General features: G+C 41.5%; 1 protein-coding gene across 1 annotated transcript in view; it reads right to left on the reverse strand.

Annotated features, from left to right (window-relative positions):
- The window catches only part of Dars2 (aspartyl-tRNA synthetase 2, mitochondrial), a 29366-nt gene that overhangs the window by 11052 nt on the left and 878 nt on the right, over positions 1-17436 (reverse strand). Inside the window, exons 2-10 of the mRNA XM_032915240.1 lie at positions 16863-16962; positions 13484-13550; positions 11915-12016; positions 11429-11524; positions 8505-8628; positions 7820-7866; positions 5386-5492; positions 4825-4894; positions 2160-2339 (exon numbers count right to left, since the gene is read on the reverse strand). Coding sequence (XP_032771131.1) covers positions 2160-2339; positions 4825-4894; positions 5386-5492; positions 7820-7866; positions 8505-8628; positions 11429-11524; positions 11915-12016; positions 13484-13550; positions 16863-16962 — 893 coding nt within the window. The remainder of the gene's footprint in view (positions 1-2159; positions 2340-4824; positions 4895-5385; positions 5493-7819; positions 7867-8504; positions 8629-11428; positions 11525-11914; positions 12017-13483; positions 13551-16862; positions 16963-17436) is intronic.

The following is a 17436-nucleotide window of genomic DNA, read 5'->3' on the forward strand; positions in this document are numbered from 1 at the left end:
GAGGCCAAGTTGTGAAGTGAATTTTTTCCTTTCATCTTTACATGGTTTCCAGGAATTGAACTCAGGTCATCACAGAGGTAGAGGAAAAAGTGTGTGTGTATGTTGTGGGCAGGGGGTGTGTGCAGACCAGAGGACAACTTGAGGGAGTTAGTTCTCTCATTCTACCTTTTGGAACCTTGGGATCAAAGTCAGGTCATCAGGTTTGCCAGCAATCACCTCTTATCTCTTCAGCCATGTTGCCAGCCCAGAAATAGGATTTTAAAGAAACAACTAGAGCTGGAGAAGTGTTTCAGTGGGTTAAAGTGTTTGCTATGCAAGTAAAATGACCAGAGTTAGATCCCCAGCACCCATGCAATGCTGTAAACCAACCTTTGGGAGGCAGAGACAAGGGGATCTTTGGAGCTTGCTTTAAAAAGAAAAAAGAATTACATTTAGTAATTTATCATTTAAAAAATGTATTCATAGAGGGTTACTGCCGGTTCAGCATTGGCCTAAAATTTTGCGATGGTAGCCCAGGATTGACTCTAAGCAGTCTGAACCCATAGTCTGTATTATAAATAAGCAAATGAGGAATGGTTGTAGATAAGAAGAATGTACTTATGGTAATGGTAATAATGGTGGTGCACACCTGTAATCCCAGCACTCGGGAGGCAGAGGCAGGTGGATCTCTGAGTTTGAGGCCAGCCTGGTCTACAGAGTGAATTACAGACACCCAGGGCTACACAGAGAAAAATCAAACCCCAAAACCCTTGAAAAACCAAAACTCAAAAGCTGAATGAAAACAAAACAAAAGGAATGTACTTATGGTCTTGTGTGGACAGTTTTTACTTCTAAGACCTGAGCTGGGTGTGGTAGTTGACGCAGTATTCTCAGTACCTGGCTGGCAAACCCAGGAGAAGCACTGTGAGTTCGAGGCCCACCCGGGCTACAGAGTAGAAGCCTGATTTAAAACAAAAACAGAGTGATTACTATGACCAGGCGGAGTTCCATGTAAAGACTTTGCAGTGAGAAGCGAGACTGAGAAATGGCACAGCACCAGAGATCAGGGGATGGTGCTCTGTAAGGACAACTGTGGAGACCTGGCAGTAAAACTCCTGCATTTCAGAGAGTGGTGATAATCTCAATGTGCTCATGTATTTAAGCTTTTTACAGAACAAGGAAAATTGGTAACTCAATCATTTCCCTTCCGAGAGCCACACTGACATAGAAAAACTAAAAATGAAGATTAGTTTTATTTTTTTCTCTCAAATAACTACTCATGTCCATAAAATCAGTAACTGGAAAGTACTGTAATGAAATATTAGAGTAGAAATCTTGCTCTTAATTTTTTTACATTTATTATTTATTTATTCACTTATTTATTTATTTATTTATTTATTTAGTGTGTGTGTGTGTGTGTGTGTGTGTGTGTGTGTGTGAGTGTGTGTGTGTGTGTGTGTGTGTGTGTATTCAGCTTTCAGGAGTCAGTTCTTTCTCTCTACTGGTTCTGGGAAGTAAATGTCAGGCTTGACATAAGCAAGTGTCTTAATTTTACTCTTTTTTTGTTTTGTTTGTTTTGTTTTTGTTTTCTCAAGACACGGTTTCTCTGTGTAACCCAGGCTGGCCTTGAACTCAGAGATCCATGCCTCTGCCTCCCAAGTCCTGGGACTAAGGCCTGTACCACCACCACCACCACCACCACCTGACGCCTTAATCTTGCTCGTACTGAGTGTGACAGCACACACTGGTAACCCCACTGCCTGTGAGGCTGAGGACAGGATCTCAAGTTAGCTTCTGCTGCATAGCAAGCTTCAAGGACCCCCCCATCTTAAAACACACACACACACACACACACACACACACACACACACACATACACACACACGCACACACGCACACACGCACACACGCACGCACGCACGCACACAAGTGTGCGCACGTCTTGCATCTAGAAATGGAATTTGAAAGAATAAGTAGTGCAATGCTAACATGTTATCATCACCGCCACCACCCATCACCATCATCATCATCTGCTGTAGTTTGGAAACAACCAAGGTAACAAGGTAAAGGAATATTGAAAACATTATCCAACGGGTATGTAACGTGTGTAAATTTCTTCAGAATGCTTGAAAAGATGTCTGAACGACGTGGGAGTGATCCTGGGAACAAGAAAAAAGTACCTTCATCCCAAAGCGAGTATCTGGCTTATCAGTTCCGTAGGTAGCCAATGCCTCAGCAAAAGTCATGGAAGGAAAAGGAGCCACCAGAGGGTCTTTATCTTCAGGCCAGGAATAATGCAGCAAACCCTCAACTAAATGCTGAATGCCAGTCTGGTCTACAAAGGACATCTCTATGTCAATCTGAAACAAAACAGCATGGAAACTAACACAAACAGTCATGTTACAGACTTCTTAGCTTTTAGTTACCGTATAAATAACTCTGTCCAAAGACAGTACATGGTTAATGTACAACTATTATTATACTTGGCTTTTATGTCGATGACTGCTATTGGCCAACTTACTTATGCTGTAACTACCTCGTGGCTGAAGGCTCAGAGGAGTAAGTGAATTGCTTGCTAACAATTACTACTGTAGTTAGGCTACATCTGACCCTGGTCTTTATGACTCCAAACTTGTGATTTTGCCATTTAATCACATTGATTAATCCTACCTTACCAAAGCAAATAAGGGTTTGGATAAATCTGTAAAGAAATATATCAGTATATAGACTTATTTTTCTTTAAAGCTAGTTTGTCCTTTTAAAAAAAATATTTTGTATGTATGAGTGTTTTGCCTGCATGTACCCATATACTTGGTGCTCACGAAGGCCAGATGACAGAATCTGGTGCCCTGGGACTGAAGTTACAGCTGACTGTGAGCTGCAACATGGAAACTGACGCCAGCCCCCTGGAAGAGCAGCCTGTGCTCTGAACTGCGGAGCCATCTCTCCAGCCCCACTCTGGCCTGTTTCTGGAATAATGAGTCTTCTATTAACCTTATTTTTTGTTGTTTTTGGTTGCTTGCTTGCTTTTTGAGACAATGTTTCTCTGTGTAGCCCTGGCTGTCCTTTGTAGGCCTAGGTGACCTTACACTCAGAGATCCACCTGCCTCTGCCTTTTGAGTGCTGGGATTAAAGACACGCGCCACCACACCCAGCTTTAACTGTTTGTTTTGTTATTCAGTCACGTATGTTTAATGTAGGTGTGGGTACAAGTGTTGCACAGTACACATGTGGAGGTCAAAAGATCCCTGGAGTCAGTTCTCTCCTTCACCTTGCATGGGTTCTGGGATGCAAACTCAAGCTTCAGGTTTGCGCAGCAAGAGCCTTTACCACTGAGCCGTGTCGGGGCCCCTGCAACACTGATTTTTGATGGATAAGATTTGTTTTAAGGACTTTATCACATCATAAACTGGGGATATCTGGCACATCTTAGTTGATGACCACACCCCTTCTGAGAAGGACTAATGCATAGATTAAAGCTACTTTGAAATTTCTCCTCTCCCAGGCAGAATGTCAAGGAAACAAAGGATGGGGATGGAGAGATAGTCCAGTGGACCTGGGTTCAGTTTCTAGGCAGTGACATGGCAGACAGCACCTGAAACTCCAGTTCTAGAGTTTCCATGAGCATCAGGCATGCACTTGCAGGCAAAATACCCATACATATAAAATAAAATCTCGCTGAGTATGGTGGGGCACCATTTAATGATAGTACTCAGGAGACAGAGGCAGGCAGATCTTGCTGAGTGTGAGGCCAGCCTGGTCTACTTCGGGAGTTTAAGGCCAGCCGAGGCTATATAGAGAGACCCAGACTTTGACTAATTGCCCCACTCCTGCAAAAAACAAAACAAAACAAAACAAAAAAAAACAACAAAAACTTAAAAAATGAAAAAGAACACAAATGATAGTCAGTGCTTGGCAGAGACAGGAGAACAAGGGACCCTTATTCAGTGCTGGTGAGAATCTAAACTGGGGTGGCGATTATGGAACTCAGTACTGAGGTTTTTCAAAAAGTTAAAAATAACTATTATATGATCTGGCTTTGCCACCCTTAGATAAATACTCAAAAGCTCAAATCTTAGCTCAGAGATCCTCACACATCTATGTTTATTGCTGTGCCATTTACAACAGCTAAGGAACAGAAACATCCTAGATAGTCATTAATCCATGAGTGGACAAAGAAAATGTGTTATATATACACAATGAAATTTTATTGAGCTATGAAGAAAAATAAGATTATGACATTTATAGAAAAATGGAACTAGAAATTATGCTCGGTGAAGTATCACAGGTACAGAGAGACAAGTACGCCATGCTTCCTCTCATACGGAAGATTCTAGATTTTAATTTTTATATGTGCATATACATGTTTAGGTATAGGTCAGGGAACTCTAAGAGGGGAAAGAACAGACCTCAAGGGAAAGGAATAAAAAGCAAGGTAGGGGGGCTGGGGATTTAGCTCAGTGGTAGAGCGCTTGCCTAGCAAGCACAAGGCCCTGGGTTCGGTCCCCAGCTCCGAAAAAAAGGAAGAAAAAAAAAAAAGCAAGGTAGGAAGCAAGTGATATAAAAGCAGAAGGAGGGCAGTGGGAGGAAGCAGACCTGTGCAGAGGCAGGGGGATGGAAAGGAGTGAGGGTATCAGACAAATGAAGAGTGTCTGAAAATGAGACTTGGAGACCCACTCCCTTTTATGTTCATTTCTAAAAACGTGTAAAATTACTGTCCCGGCATTGAAACATCCTGAAAATTCATCACAATTTTGTCGTGTGAAATTTTGTTGTGTTGTGTGTTGTGTGAAAATTCATCACAACACGAATTTGTGAGAGCCTAGTAATATAACACTCAGGTACCTGAGTAAACTCTGGCTGCCTATCTGGTCTTGAGCCTTCATCTCGATAACACCGGGCAACCTGAAAATACCTGTTATAAAAAAGTAGAGTTAACCCAGTCTTCATCTTAAATGATCCAATTTCCCCAAGTGTTGGCTCTGAAACAAATTAATAATGATCCTTAAGAGAGACTGGACTTTTTCAGTTTATTTGTGGTGCTAACGCTCAAACCCAGGCCCTTGTGCATGCTAGGCAAGAACTCACCATGAAGCCATTTTCCAGCCTCAGAAACTTTATTTTGCTCAAGTCTAACCAGAATTACAGCTGACCCATCAGAGGCTAGTATTTTACAGATGGCTTTCCAAATACAACACCTTTGGACACTTAGGTGGTAGGTGGGCATGCAAACCAGTCCATGTTTCTTTAATATGTACTTTTACAGGCTCAGATACTGCTTTAGGGATGCACTGAGCCTCCCCGTGCCATGCCAGCTCTCATGTTCACTTTCCCTCCCCCTTGGTCGTTCCCCTTCCTTTTTTTGAGGAATAATAGCATTGCCAATAAACAAAAAAGCCTGTTTACCTGTCTAAACCACCAACCATCAGAAGCTGCTTAAATTGCTGAGGACTCTGAGGGAGAGAATAAAACTTTCCAGGTTCCCTGGATGGTACTAAAAACTCCTTGGCACCCTTTGAAAGAGAGAGAGAGGTGGCAGAGGGGGAAAAGAGAGACATTATTGAAAAATAAACAAACAAAACGCCCAGGCTAGGTATGGCAAACGCCTGCAATTCCAGCAGCACTCAGGAGGCTGACATAGAGGAATAGTAAGTTCAGGTGCACTGACCCACATGGCAAGGCTCTGTCTCCATAAAACAAAACAAAAATCCTGAAATAAAATGAACAACAACAAAACGACTCAAGGTGTAAGTGACCAGTACTAGTTAATGCTTTAGCACACCAAGGGACTTACAGAGCAAGGTTCCCAATGACTCTCAGCTCTTGTTTATCTTAGTCCTCCAAACAATTTGCAGACAATAAAATTTATTTAGAGACCGAGTCTCACTGCGAAGCTCTGGCTGCACTGACACTCAGACATCTGCCTGCCCCATCTCTTGAGTACTGGAATTTAGACACGTGCCATGCTCAAAACGATAAAGTTTATATTTTTTACGTGTGTGTGTGTGTGGGGGGGTGTACACACACATTCTAGAAGAGGCCATCAGAACCTCTGAAGCTAGAGGCTGTTGAGAGTGTCTTAGGGGCTGGAGAGATGGCTCAGTGGTTAAGAGCACTAACTGCTCTTCCAGAGGTCTTGAGTTCAAATCCCAGCAACCACATGATGGCTCACAACCATCTGTAATGAGATCTGATGCCCTCTTCTGGTGTCTGAAGACAGCTACAGTGTATATAATAAATATTTTGGGGTTGGGGATTTAGCTCAGTGGTAGAGCCCTTGCCTAGGAAGCGCAAGGCCCTGGGTTCGGTCCCCAGCTCCGAAAAAAAAAAAAAAAAAAAAATCAAGAGAGTGTCTTAGGTGCTGAACACTGAACAAGGTTCTCTGAAAGTTAACTGCTGAGCTAACTCTGTAGCTCTAAGATACATCTTAAATCCTGGTTGTATGTAACAGTTGAGAAGTGTGTGTAAACAAAGTCTTTGTTATTAGCACGACAAAGTTTGCACATCATTTGCTATGAGGTCACTCTTAACTGCTCTTCTATAGTAAACTGTAGGGAGTTTTGATCTGATGCCCTCAAACATGCTATACAAACACTGCCACTGAGATATACATGTAGTCCTTAAACTGTTTGTTTCTTAAGTCTACAGACTGAATAAAGAGTTATTAAATATCAGGGCTGTTTTGTTTTTAAAAGTCTCAGTTCTCTTTTTAACAGGATCTTACTGTGTAGACAGAGTTGCTCTGAAAGTTGTGATCCTCCTGCCTCAGTTTCCCAATTCCTAGTCTTATAGGCATGCATCACCTCACCTGGTTCTTTTTTCTTATTAATATAGCATTTGTTTTCCTTGTCTCAAACCCCGAGCCAACCATTTTTTGCTGATTTCCTGAAAAAGTACAGGAAAAAGAATATCTGGGGAAGAATCACAGTGGAGACAGATCCTTTCCTGATGGAGAGAGTGAGACTGATCCATTCTTGGGCAAAAGGCCCTTCGGCTGCAAGGGGACCAAAGCCAACTGTTGTAAGCAATGAGGCTCCCACAGTGGCAATGCCACCCCTTGAGCCAGCCACCAACCATGGCAATCCTAGCCTCAATGAATATAGCTGCAGCGACAATATTCCTGGAACAGGTGCTGGCTAGAAAGCTGTGGCTAGGGACAAATGAGGTGAGGAGTATGGAGCCAGCATAGGCTATGGGACGCCGTAAGTGTCCCTGGTCATTCAGAGAGAGGGTGGAAGTGAACTTGGGGCAGGTTTAGGTTTTAGAATGGAAGGGATTATAACACGGCAGTTGCTCTTAGCACACACAGAAACTGCCTCTTTAACATTTTTATACTTTTTAGTTGACACAATTTTTTTTAACGATTTTATTTTCATCTCTTTGGTTGTGAGCCTTAGCTTTTAGTGGCTGAGCTCTCTCTGCAGCCAAGGATTTTATTTTAATTGTGTGCATATGTTTCTGTCGGTATGTGGGTATGTGTTTTATGAATGCAGTGTTTACAGGTCAGAAAAAGGTGTCTGATCTCCCTGAGCTCAAGTTTTAGTACATGCTTTTAACCGCTGAGCCATCCCCTCAGTCCAGTTCAGACAGTTCTTAATGAACAAAGTTTTAATAAAACATTAATGATTTGCATCTAGAAAACTCATGGGAAAGAAAACTCATACAGAATAAAAACATTCTGATTCAAAATGTTGACTCACACAATTTTCTCAGTTGTTAAAATAAGACCCTGAGGTACTAATAAAAGTAAATCAAAATGGGCCAAGTGAATCTAAAAGCAAAGTGATTGCTTTTATAAGGAAGAGGATCTCAACAGTAAAGTGATAAGTAATATACATACTCCAGGAGTCCTCTTAAACAATGTTGGGGTTTCTATATCCACAAATCCTAAAACAAGAGAAAAATCAGTTAGTAATTAGGAATTTGCCAAGTATGATGTCAATAGCGAATACAAATCAGAGGCTCCCTTTAATTAGGAAGACATCGGAGGTAAGAAGACGGACGCAACGTGGTTTCTACAAACCCAAAGCTAAGACTTTTATAAAATATTACTCTGCTCATAAAGGTGACATTCATGACAGGAACTGATCCGGAATAGCTGATGGATTCCGGTCTACTGCAATGCTCGGTCTTAGAAATGTTCGGCCAGCATAGCAAGAGTGGAAGGAGAGCAAGCAAGCACCACGGAGTGCTCTGTGGGACTCATGGGAAATTCTAGGCCTCCCAACAAATGCTGTACAGGAATGATAAAGAATTATGCAAATTTGGGTAGGCATTGTATCTACTCCCGTAACCCCAGAATTCAAGGGTGCAGGAAGGGATGCTGGGGAGAGAAACCAAAGACTGTCCTCAGGAGTGGTGATTTCTCAGTAAAGTACTGTAATAGACATAATTACCTTTAAAAGAATGTGTCTGTGGCCCCGTAAGTGAGCAGTCATCACATGATTGATTACGGACCTTGGGAACACGTGACCCAATGATGAAGGGAGTAACAATAACTCAGTGCACACTCAGGCTTCCCTTACCGTGCAGAGTACAGAGATATTCCCGCATTTTCATGACCATCTGTGACCTGAGCCGTAGGTTGTACTGCATTTGGGAGCTGCGCAGGTCTAAGTACCGATACTGCAGACGGAGCGCTTCTGTCTTCTACACAAAGGAAAGCTTTCATGCTTCAATATTTTTGAACATTAAAAAGGTAGTTACCTTTTTTTTCTTAATTTACATTTATTTCTTGGTAGTGGTGGGGTATGTGTAGGTTTGTGTCTGTGTACATGAGTGCAGATGCCCTTGGGCCCCTGAAGCCAGAGGCGTCCTCAGGAGCAAGAGTTACAGGCAATTGTGGGCCTCCTGGTACATACATGTTACAGGCAATTGTGAGCCTCCTGGTACATACATGTTACAGGCAACTGTGAGCCTCCTGAGACATACATGTTACAGGCAATTGTGCCTCCTGGGACATACATGTTATTGTGGGTCTCCTGGTACATACATGTTACAGGCAATTGTGGGCCTCCTGGTACATACATGTTACAGGCAATTGTGGGCCTCCTGGTACATACATGTTACAGGCAATTGTGGGTCTCCTGGTACATACATGTTACAGGCAATTGTGGGCCTCCTGGTACATACATGTTACAGGCAATTGTGGGTCTCCTGGTACATACATGTTACAGGCAATTGTGGGCCTCCTGGTACATACATGTTACAGGCAATTGTGGGCCTCCTGGTACATACATGTTACAGGCAATTGTGGGCCTCCTGGTACATACATGTTACAGGCAACTGTGGGCCTCCTGGTACATACATGTTACAGGAAACAAACTCAGGTCCTTCCTAAGAGCTGTGCACATTCTTACTACTGAGACATCTCTCCAGCTCAGTTCTGCTTATTTTCTTTTTTAAAAAGGTTTACTTATTTATTTTATGAAGTCCAATGTCACTGTCTTCAGACACACCAGAAGAGGGCATCAGATCCCATTACAGGAGGTTGTGAGCTACCATGTGGTTGCTGGATTTGAACTCAGGACCTCTGGAATAAGTAGTCAGTGCTCTTAACACCATCTCTCCAGCCCAGCTTTGTTTATTTTCAAGGCTGTAAATCCTTGTATTCTTTTTTGTGCTTAGAACTTAAGAAAAAAGTCCTTTAATGTGAGTTGCTCAGTTTTTTTATAGCAGAAATAGAAATAGTAAGAAATGTCTATAATTTCTTTTTCTGAAATGTTTACCTTAGGAAATTTATTTTCTTTTCTATAATAAGGTCAACTTTGTAATTATATTGATTTTTGCAATCAATGAACTTAGATATAGGCCATAGTGGTCATGTAATTAAAAATCTATTAGTGCTGGAGAAATCACTCGCTTGGTGTTTAGTTCCACTTCCTGTCGCTTTAGTAAAATACGCTGACAAAAGCAATTTAAGGGAGAAAGGGCAAATTTGACTCCCAATTCTAGGTTAGAGCCCACCACTGTAGCCCTCACTGCAGGAAGTGAAGGCAGCAGGAACATTACACTCACAGTCGAGAGCGGAGAGCATGGAATTAATGCTGCACGCCAGCGCTTAGCTTACTCCTTCTCACTTAGCCCAGAGCCCAGGCCATGAAATGTTGCCTCCTACATTCAGGGTTTGTTTTCTCACAACTAATTTAATTAAGAAAATTCCCCTCACCAGGTGGTGGCAGCACATGCCTTTAGTCCCAGCACTTGGGAGGCAGAGGCAGGTGAATCTCTGTGAGTTCAAGGTCAGCCTGGTCTACAGATCGAGTTCTAGGACAGCCAAGGCTACAGGGAGAGATCCTGTCTGGAAATCAAACCAAACCAAAGCCAAGCAAACCAAACCAAACCAAATCAAACAAACCAAAAACAAACACCCCAGCCCCACAAGAAAAGTCACTGGATGTATGCCCACAGGCCAGTCTAATCTAGACAACCCCTCACTGAGACCCCTTTACCATGTGATTCCAGGTTGGGCCAAGGTGGCTTCAAAACAACCATCACAGTTAGTAAAGTACTTGTCCTGTGAGCCCAGTCACCTGAGTTCAATCCTCAGGTCCCTGGCAGAAAGCTGGGGGTGGTCACGCACAGTGTAATTCTAGCACAGGGTAGACCAGATAGGCAGAGCCCTGGGGCTTTCTGACCGCCCAGACTTTCTACTTGGTGGGCTCCAGAACAGGGAGAGACACTGTTCCAATAAACAGTGGACAGTGCCTGATGGTCACATTCAAGGTTTTCCTCTTGCTTCTACCTGCACACGTGAGCACACACAAACACCTTAATAGATTAAAAATTAGGTGTATATTCTGGGCATAGTGGTGCAAGCCTTTAATCCCAGCACTTGGGAGGCAGAGACTGGCAGAACTCTGGGTTTGAGGTCAGCCTGGTCTACAGAGTAAATTCCAGGACAGACAGAGCTACGTAATGAGGCTCTATCTTAACAAAACAGATTAAAAACTTAATCTGTAATTGTGACAAAGCTAAAATTTATCTGGGTATAGATCTTTCCTTTTATTTATCTTTAAGTCTGGTTATACTTAATCAGTACTGGCTACTTCTATCAAGCTCTGAGACTTGTGGCTAAGATCATCCTAAAATCCATAATTCTATGGTTGGTAAGTTAAGAATTGCACTAAGCATACATTTTGTTACAGTGAGAAGTTTCAACTTAACAGGAAAAAGATTACCCTATGCAACTTTGCCATTTCCAATATAAATTTCCTTCCAACACTTTAAACAACAGCAATGGGAAAACCTGAACAATAGCATACTTCAAATCTGAAAGGCAGACTCACATTTCAATCTGTCTGCACCTCAAGAACATAATAAGCCGTCAGTACTATAGAATAACTGATTGAAAATACTCATTTTAGAGAGCATATACTTTTACTTTAAACATTCTGGTAACTTTCGATCACTTTCTAGATACTGGATTTTGTAAACAAGATGCTCTCACCTTCACAAAGTCTTTAATTTCAAAGGGCAGCTTTTTGCAGGGATTCAGGAGCTCAGCTGTTTTAACTTTGATTTCAATCTCACCTGTTGGCATTTTCTTAGAAGAAAAAAAAAGAAAAGATCTATTTTAGAAAGTCGTTTTTCAGGACAGGTATGCGATAAACATTTGTATAACACATGCATTTGCATACATATGTAAAATAGGTCAAACTATATTGTAGATTATAAATAATAAAAATCTATATAATCTTTACATTATTGTTTATAATAAGATCTTATATCAACAAATATCATTATATATTTGTCAAGGTTGACACCCTGACACGCTTTTTGTGCACACTTAAATGGGTGTGGTGATATCTGAGTTCATTTGTGGAACTGAGGAACTTCAATGCTAAGAGTCCACAAGGGACTCAATCTATGTTGTTGGTGTATGTGCAGACACTGTAAATGCACAAAGGAAACGTTTATTCCCTAGACTACTAACCGGATTCTCCTGTCCCGGCGGTCGGGCGATGACCGTCCCAGATACTCTCACCACAGACTCCACAGGGGCTTCACACAAAGTCCTCCTCACAGACGCAGCCGACTGCAAAATAAGGGGTCGGGGTGGGGCAGTTCAAAGAATAAACGGACTTACAGAAATCTTCAGAAGTCTACAGTGTATAAAAATGATATTCACAGCTTATGTGCTGTGAATGAGTTGTATTGATGTTATTACAAGAGTTGGTAAATCCTATTGTCATTTTAGCTCCATATAATACAGCCAGTAAGGCCCAAGAACCTCCCTCTCCCCTCCCTTCTTTTGATAGGGCCTCTCTACAGAGTCCACACCAGCCATGGACTCAGCCTTCCTGCCTCAGCTTCCCAAGTACCGGGATTGTAGGTATGCACCACCATGTCCACCAGCCATTTTTAATTTTAATTAATTAATTACTGAGACAGGGTTTCACTATGTAGGTCTGGCTGTCCTGGAACTCAGTATATAGAGCACTCTGTCTAGCCTCGAGCTCAGAGACCCACCTGCTTCCGCCTAAATGCTGGGTTTAAGGTGTGTGCCATTATGCCCAGCTTGCCACTACCTTTTGAGACAGACTCTAAATTGCCAGGTTGGCTTTGTGTGTGTGTACATATATCTGTGCACATGCCGTAGCCTGCATGTGGAGGTGAGAGGACAACTTGTGGAGTTCTCTCCTTCCACCACATGGGTCCCAGGGTTGTCATCTTGGTGGCAAGAACCTTTATCCACTGTGCCAGCACCTCAGCCCTAATCACATCTCTGCCTTTGGTATATATGCGAATGATAAGGCCTCACGCAGTCCAGGCTGGCCTTGGCTATAATGCTGAGCTGATCCTGAATTCTTGACATTCTTGCACTTGCTTCCCACTGATGTGATTATAGGTGTATGCTTCCATGCCTGTCTTTTATTTCTTTTGAAAGATTAGCCTTAGGTTGCATTTTATAAATTTCATCTCACATTGTGCGTCCTTTATTGATTCCTTTAGTAGCTAATTTATTACATTTATATTGTATGTGTGTGCACACACAGGCAACTAACTTGAGTGCATATGTGGAGGTCAGAAGAGCACTTGTGGGAGCTGTTGGTTTTGAACTCGGGCTGTCAGGCTTGCTGGCAGCACCTTTAGGAGACCCTCTGCTCCACAGCCCCCTTTTGTGTAGCTCTTTACACGTTACATATCACATCAGTTAGCTCTTTGTCCTTGGTATTAGCGTTTGCCTGAATGTATATGGGTGTAAGGAATACACGCTGGTACCCTTGGAAGCCAGTGAGAACGCTGGAGTTACAGATGGCTATGAGCGCCCATGTGAGTGCTGGGACTTGAACCCTGGTCCTTACTGAGAGCAGCAAGTGCTCTTAACTGCTCTAGCCATCTCGCTGGTTTATCATGTGTTAAAGTTGTAGGTAGTAGTTTTCAGTTTTTATTAATCGCTATTCCTGAAATTAAAACTTCAAACCCTTTGATCAAACTACTTAGCTTACACTACCATCTTACCAAAGCAGCTTTTGGATAATGGGAGGAAACCTTGTATTACCTCATCCTGGGGAATGAGGATTTGAATGAGACCGTGGCAATCTCTTAGGACTAAGAAGGTGTTTTGCCTGAATAATGGGAGAAAAAAAGGAATATTTTAGGATAATGTCTCTCAGCTCAAAATTAAAGACAAAACCAGTAATAAGAAAATCCATGTAATTTCTCCATTTTTATGATTATGTACTTTTATAAACTGCATTCATGCATTTTTTTTTTCCTTTGAGACGAGGTCTGGCCTTGTTGTCCAGGTTCTCCATAAACCTGACACCTTGTTCAGCTTATAGAGATTATAGGCATGTTGCCACGCCTGGCCAAATTCTTTTCATTTGGATTTCTATTAATTATTCATATAGCTACTGATTTGTTACATGTGACTCATAAATGACAAAGTAGATTTACATTTTTCTTTCTTTTTTTGAGAAAAGGTTTCAGTATTGGTTGTGAGCCACCATGTGGTTGCTGGGATTTGAACTCAGGACCTCTGGAAAAGCAGTCAGTGCTCTTAACCACTGAACCATCTCTCCACCCCTAAAGTTTTCCAATGTGGTCGTTGCCAACATCCTTTTGAGGTGCCAGGGAAGCGTGCAACCACTCGTTTGCAGAGAAATTCCTAAAGGAGCCGCTCAGACCCGTGCTCCAGGCATTAAAGCACTCAGTAGCATGTTGAGAAAGCAGGAAAGGTCTCTATTGAACTAGAAGTTGGAATCATGACAAAGAAAAGCCTGGAGACTACTTACTTATCTTTAAAGAGTCATTCTAATTCCAAGTATGCGTCTGTGTGTGGGTATGTGCATGTGAATGCTGGGTTCTTGGAAGGCATGAAATGCCCCAGGAGCTGCAGTCATAGGTGAGCTTGCTGTAGATGCTGGGGACCCAATTCTGGGTCCTCTGCAAGAGGAGTGCTTATCCTTAGCTCCTGAGCCATCTCTCTCAGCCTCTGAGAACCTCTCTTGATCTTGTCTGCCACCTTCAGTTCCTCAGAAAAGGGAACTGAAGACTATGGATTCTGCCAACCAAGGCTGTGAAAACTCATGAGATTTGACGGGTTCTGCAGAAGAGTTTTATTCCTTCCTGAGGCCTTTCTTCCTACTTATAGAAGAAGATAAACTATCTTTTTCATTTGCTACAGTATATTTCAGGAACTCAATGTGCTAGAATCAAATAAATCTTGGGATTACAGTTGTAATATATGGTCTGGAATCAGCTTTAATTATACCTTGTGTGTAAACAATGATTAATTATGATGGATAGGGCTGCCTCACTTCTTTTTTTTTTTTTTTTTTTTTTTTTTTTTTTTTTTTCCGGAGCTGGGGACCAAACCCAGGGCCTTGCGCTTGCTAGGCAAGCGCTCTACCACTGAGCTAAATCCCCAACCCCTTCACTTCTTAATTTTTTGCTGCAAAGGACATTGGCTCCACTGTCCTGGGGCCACTGTTCTTGAAAACAGTTGGCTATGAAGGTTTTTCTCCGAGGGAACTAATGTTCCAAGAAGGAATCTGGAACAGTTTTAGTCAACTTAGGAGTATGGTTTTATTTCTGTATCATAATTAACAGTTAAATTGCTGGAAACTAGGCATGTAGACACAGGTCTTTAATCCCAGCACTCAGGCAGCAAAGGCAGGTAGATTTCTGTAGATTCCAGGCCAGCCTGGTCTACATAGTAAGTTTCAGGCCAAACACTGTAAGACTCTGTCACAAAACAATACAAAAGGCTGCCTTTATATGGAGTATGTGGAATACTTGTGGAGGAAGAGTCTAGATTACCAGTTTCAACACAAGTCAGTGAGCTACATTAATCAGTTAATCATAAAAAAAAAAAGAACAAATCCAGGGCTGGAGAGATGGCTCAGTAGTTAGTTACTGACTAGTAACTAACTACTAGTAGTTAGGTCCTGAGTTCAATTCCCAGCAACAACATGGTGGCCCACAACCACGTGTAATGGGATCTGACGCCCTCTTCTGGTGTGTCTGAAGACTGAGACACTACTATATTCATATACATAAAATAAATAAATCTTAAAAAAAGAGCAAAAGCTGTATCGGGCTGAATGGGAGCAAGCTTTTATTTGCCTAGCCTTTCCTATGTCTGTGATCACAAAAATGGAATACATTCTATTAGTAAGTTATTATTATTTAAGAAGATAAAATTTTTTTCCACTGGCTTAAGTCCTCACAAGAAAATTTTATTAACTTTGTAAACTTGTCCTTCACATATTAAAATCCAAAGAAAATATTTTTGAAAATTAGAAACATTTGATTGGGCATATTCCCCCCTAAACTGAAAGAGATAAGATGCATTTTCTTTCTTTATTTTAAATAGTTTATTTATAAAGGGGAAAAAAGGGCTAGAAAGGTGGCTTAGAGGCTCAGAGTGCTTCTTGCTCTTCCAGAGGTCCCAGGTTTAATCCCCAGCACCTAGATGGCAGCTCACAACTGTCTGTAACTCTGGAATTACACACCCTTTTCAAGCTTCCATGGGCATTAGATAAGCACACATCCAAATATATATACAGGTAAAATACCCATACACATAAAATAAAAACAAGTAAAATCTCAGAAAAGAAAGGAAGGCAAGGCAATGGAACTGCCATCTTCCAGTAATTCATCAGAAAGCAAATACGAGGGGAAAGAGAAGCGACACCCAATGTTCGTTCTCTAGGCCTTCTGGGGAACAAGGAGGTATTCCCTTGGCCACATGCATGTGACTCTACAAGGGCGATATTGCAGACATCAAGGGAAAGAATACAGTTTAAAAAAAAAAATGCTTCCAGAATGTTACTATGGCAAAGCTGTAAGAGTCTACACTGTCACTCAGCACAGTGACGGCAGTGACATACAAGCAGGCTAAGAACAAGATTCTTGCTGAGACAGTCAATGTTTGCACTGAACATGCTGAACACTCTAGGAGCCAAGGTAACTTCTTTTATGTGACAAACATCTACCCACATTTTGAACTTCCTGGAAGAGTTACTGTGCTAACATGCTCCAGAACGGAAGAGAGGAACAACAACAAACACAGCAAATCACTGCTCGTGATTTTAAGCTTTTCTTTACTTACATTTGGAGTAAAGTAAGCTTGCTCTCCTATGCTATTGCTGTTTCACAGCTGGTTTACAGAATTCTCAGCTACTCTCACTTACTGGTTAGAAGAGCTTTTTAAAGTGAGTTCAGGATTATTTCAGTGGGTCAGGTTTTATCATTATACTCTTTAACCAATGATATTAGTATTTATTGAGAATGACACTACTAGAACTTTTCAATGAGAAACTACAAAAGTGGCAAATGTAATTCTCTGAATGGATAAAAACTAGTAAAAGCTTTCCAAGTAATACTGGGGAAAACAACCTCCATGTATTCCTAAACTATTTTCTTCAGTTTACCTTCGGTACTGAATCCATCCACACAGAGTGACTTCTTGGCCTAAGTGGGAAGAACGCAGTTCTCCACATGTGTTGGTCCGAGCAACAAAGCTACTGAATTCTTTAAAGAGAAGGAAAAAGCAATTTAAATGTCAACGTAAGGATATTCATAGTTTCTTTAAAAATAATTTTTATTCATAAAACATTAGCTGTTTCAGGTCAATGGGTGAAGTTAATAAAAATTTTAAATTATGTGTGCGTTTATGTGTGTGTACCCACAGGAAATCAGAAGACAACTTGTGGGATTCTGTTCTCTATTCACAATGTGGGTCTTGGGAGTGAACTCTGGTACTCAGGCCTGAAGCCATTGAGCCATCTTGCTGGCCTGGTGAAGTTTATGAAACAGCCCAGATTATAAAATATCCCTATTGTGTTTACCTGCAAAAGTGTCAAGGCCCAAGCAAATAACTGCCCCAAAGTAAAATTTTGTATTCTGTTTAGAAATATAAACCTTTTACATGACCTAGTACTTGAATGGACATAAAATTGTTAACTATCCGCTTTGTTAAGTGAAATACAATTTTAGAAATTACCT

This window comes from Rattus rattus, chromosome 10, assembly GCF_011064425.1.
Source record: "Rattus rattus isolate New Zealand chromosome 10, Rrattus_CSIRO_v1, whole genome shotgun sequence".
Lineage (NCBI taxonomy): Eukaryota > Metazoa > Chordata > Mammalia > Rodentia > Muridae > Rattus > Rattus rattus.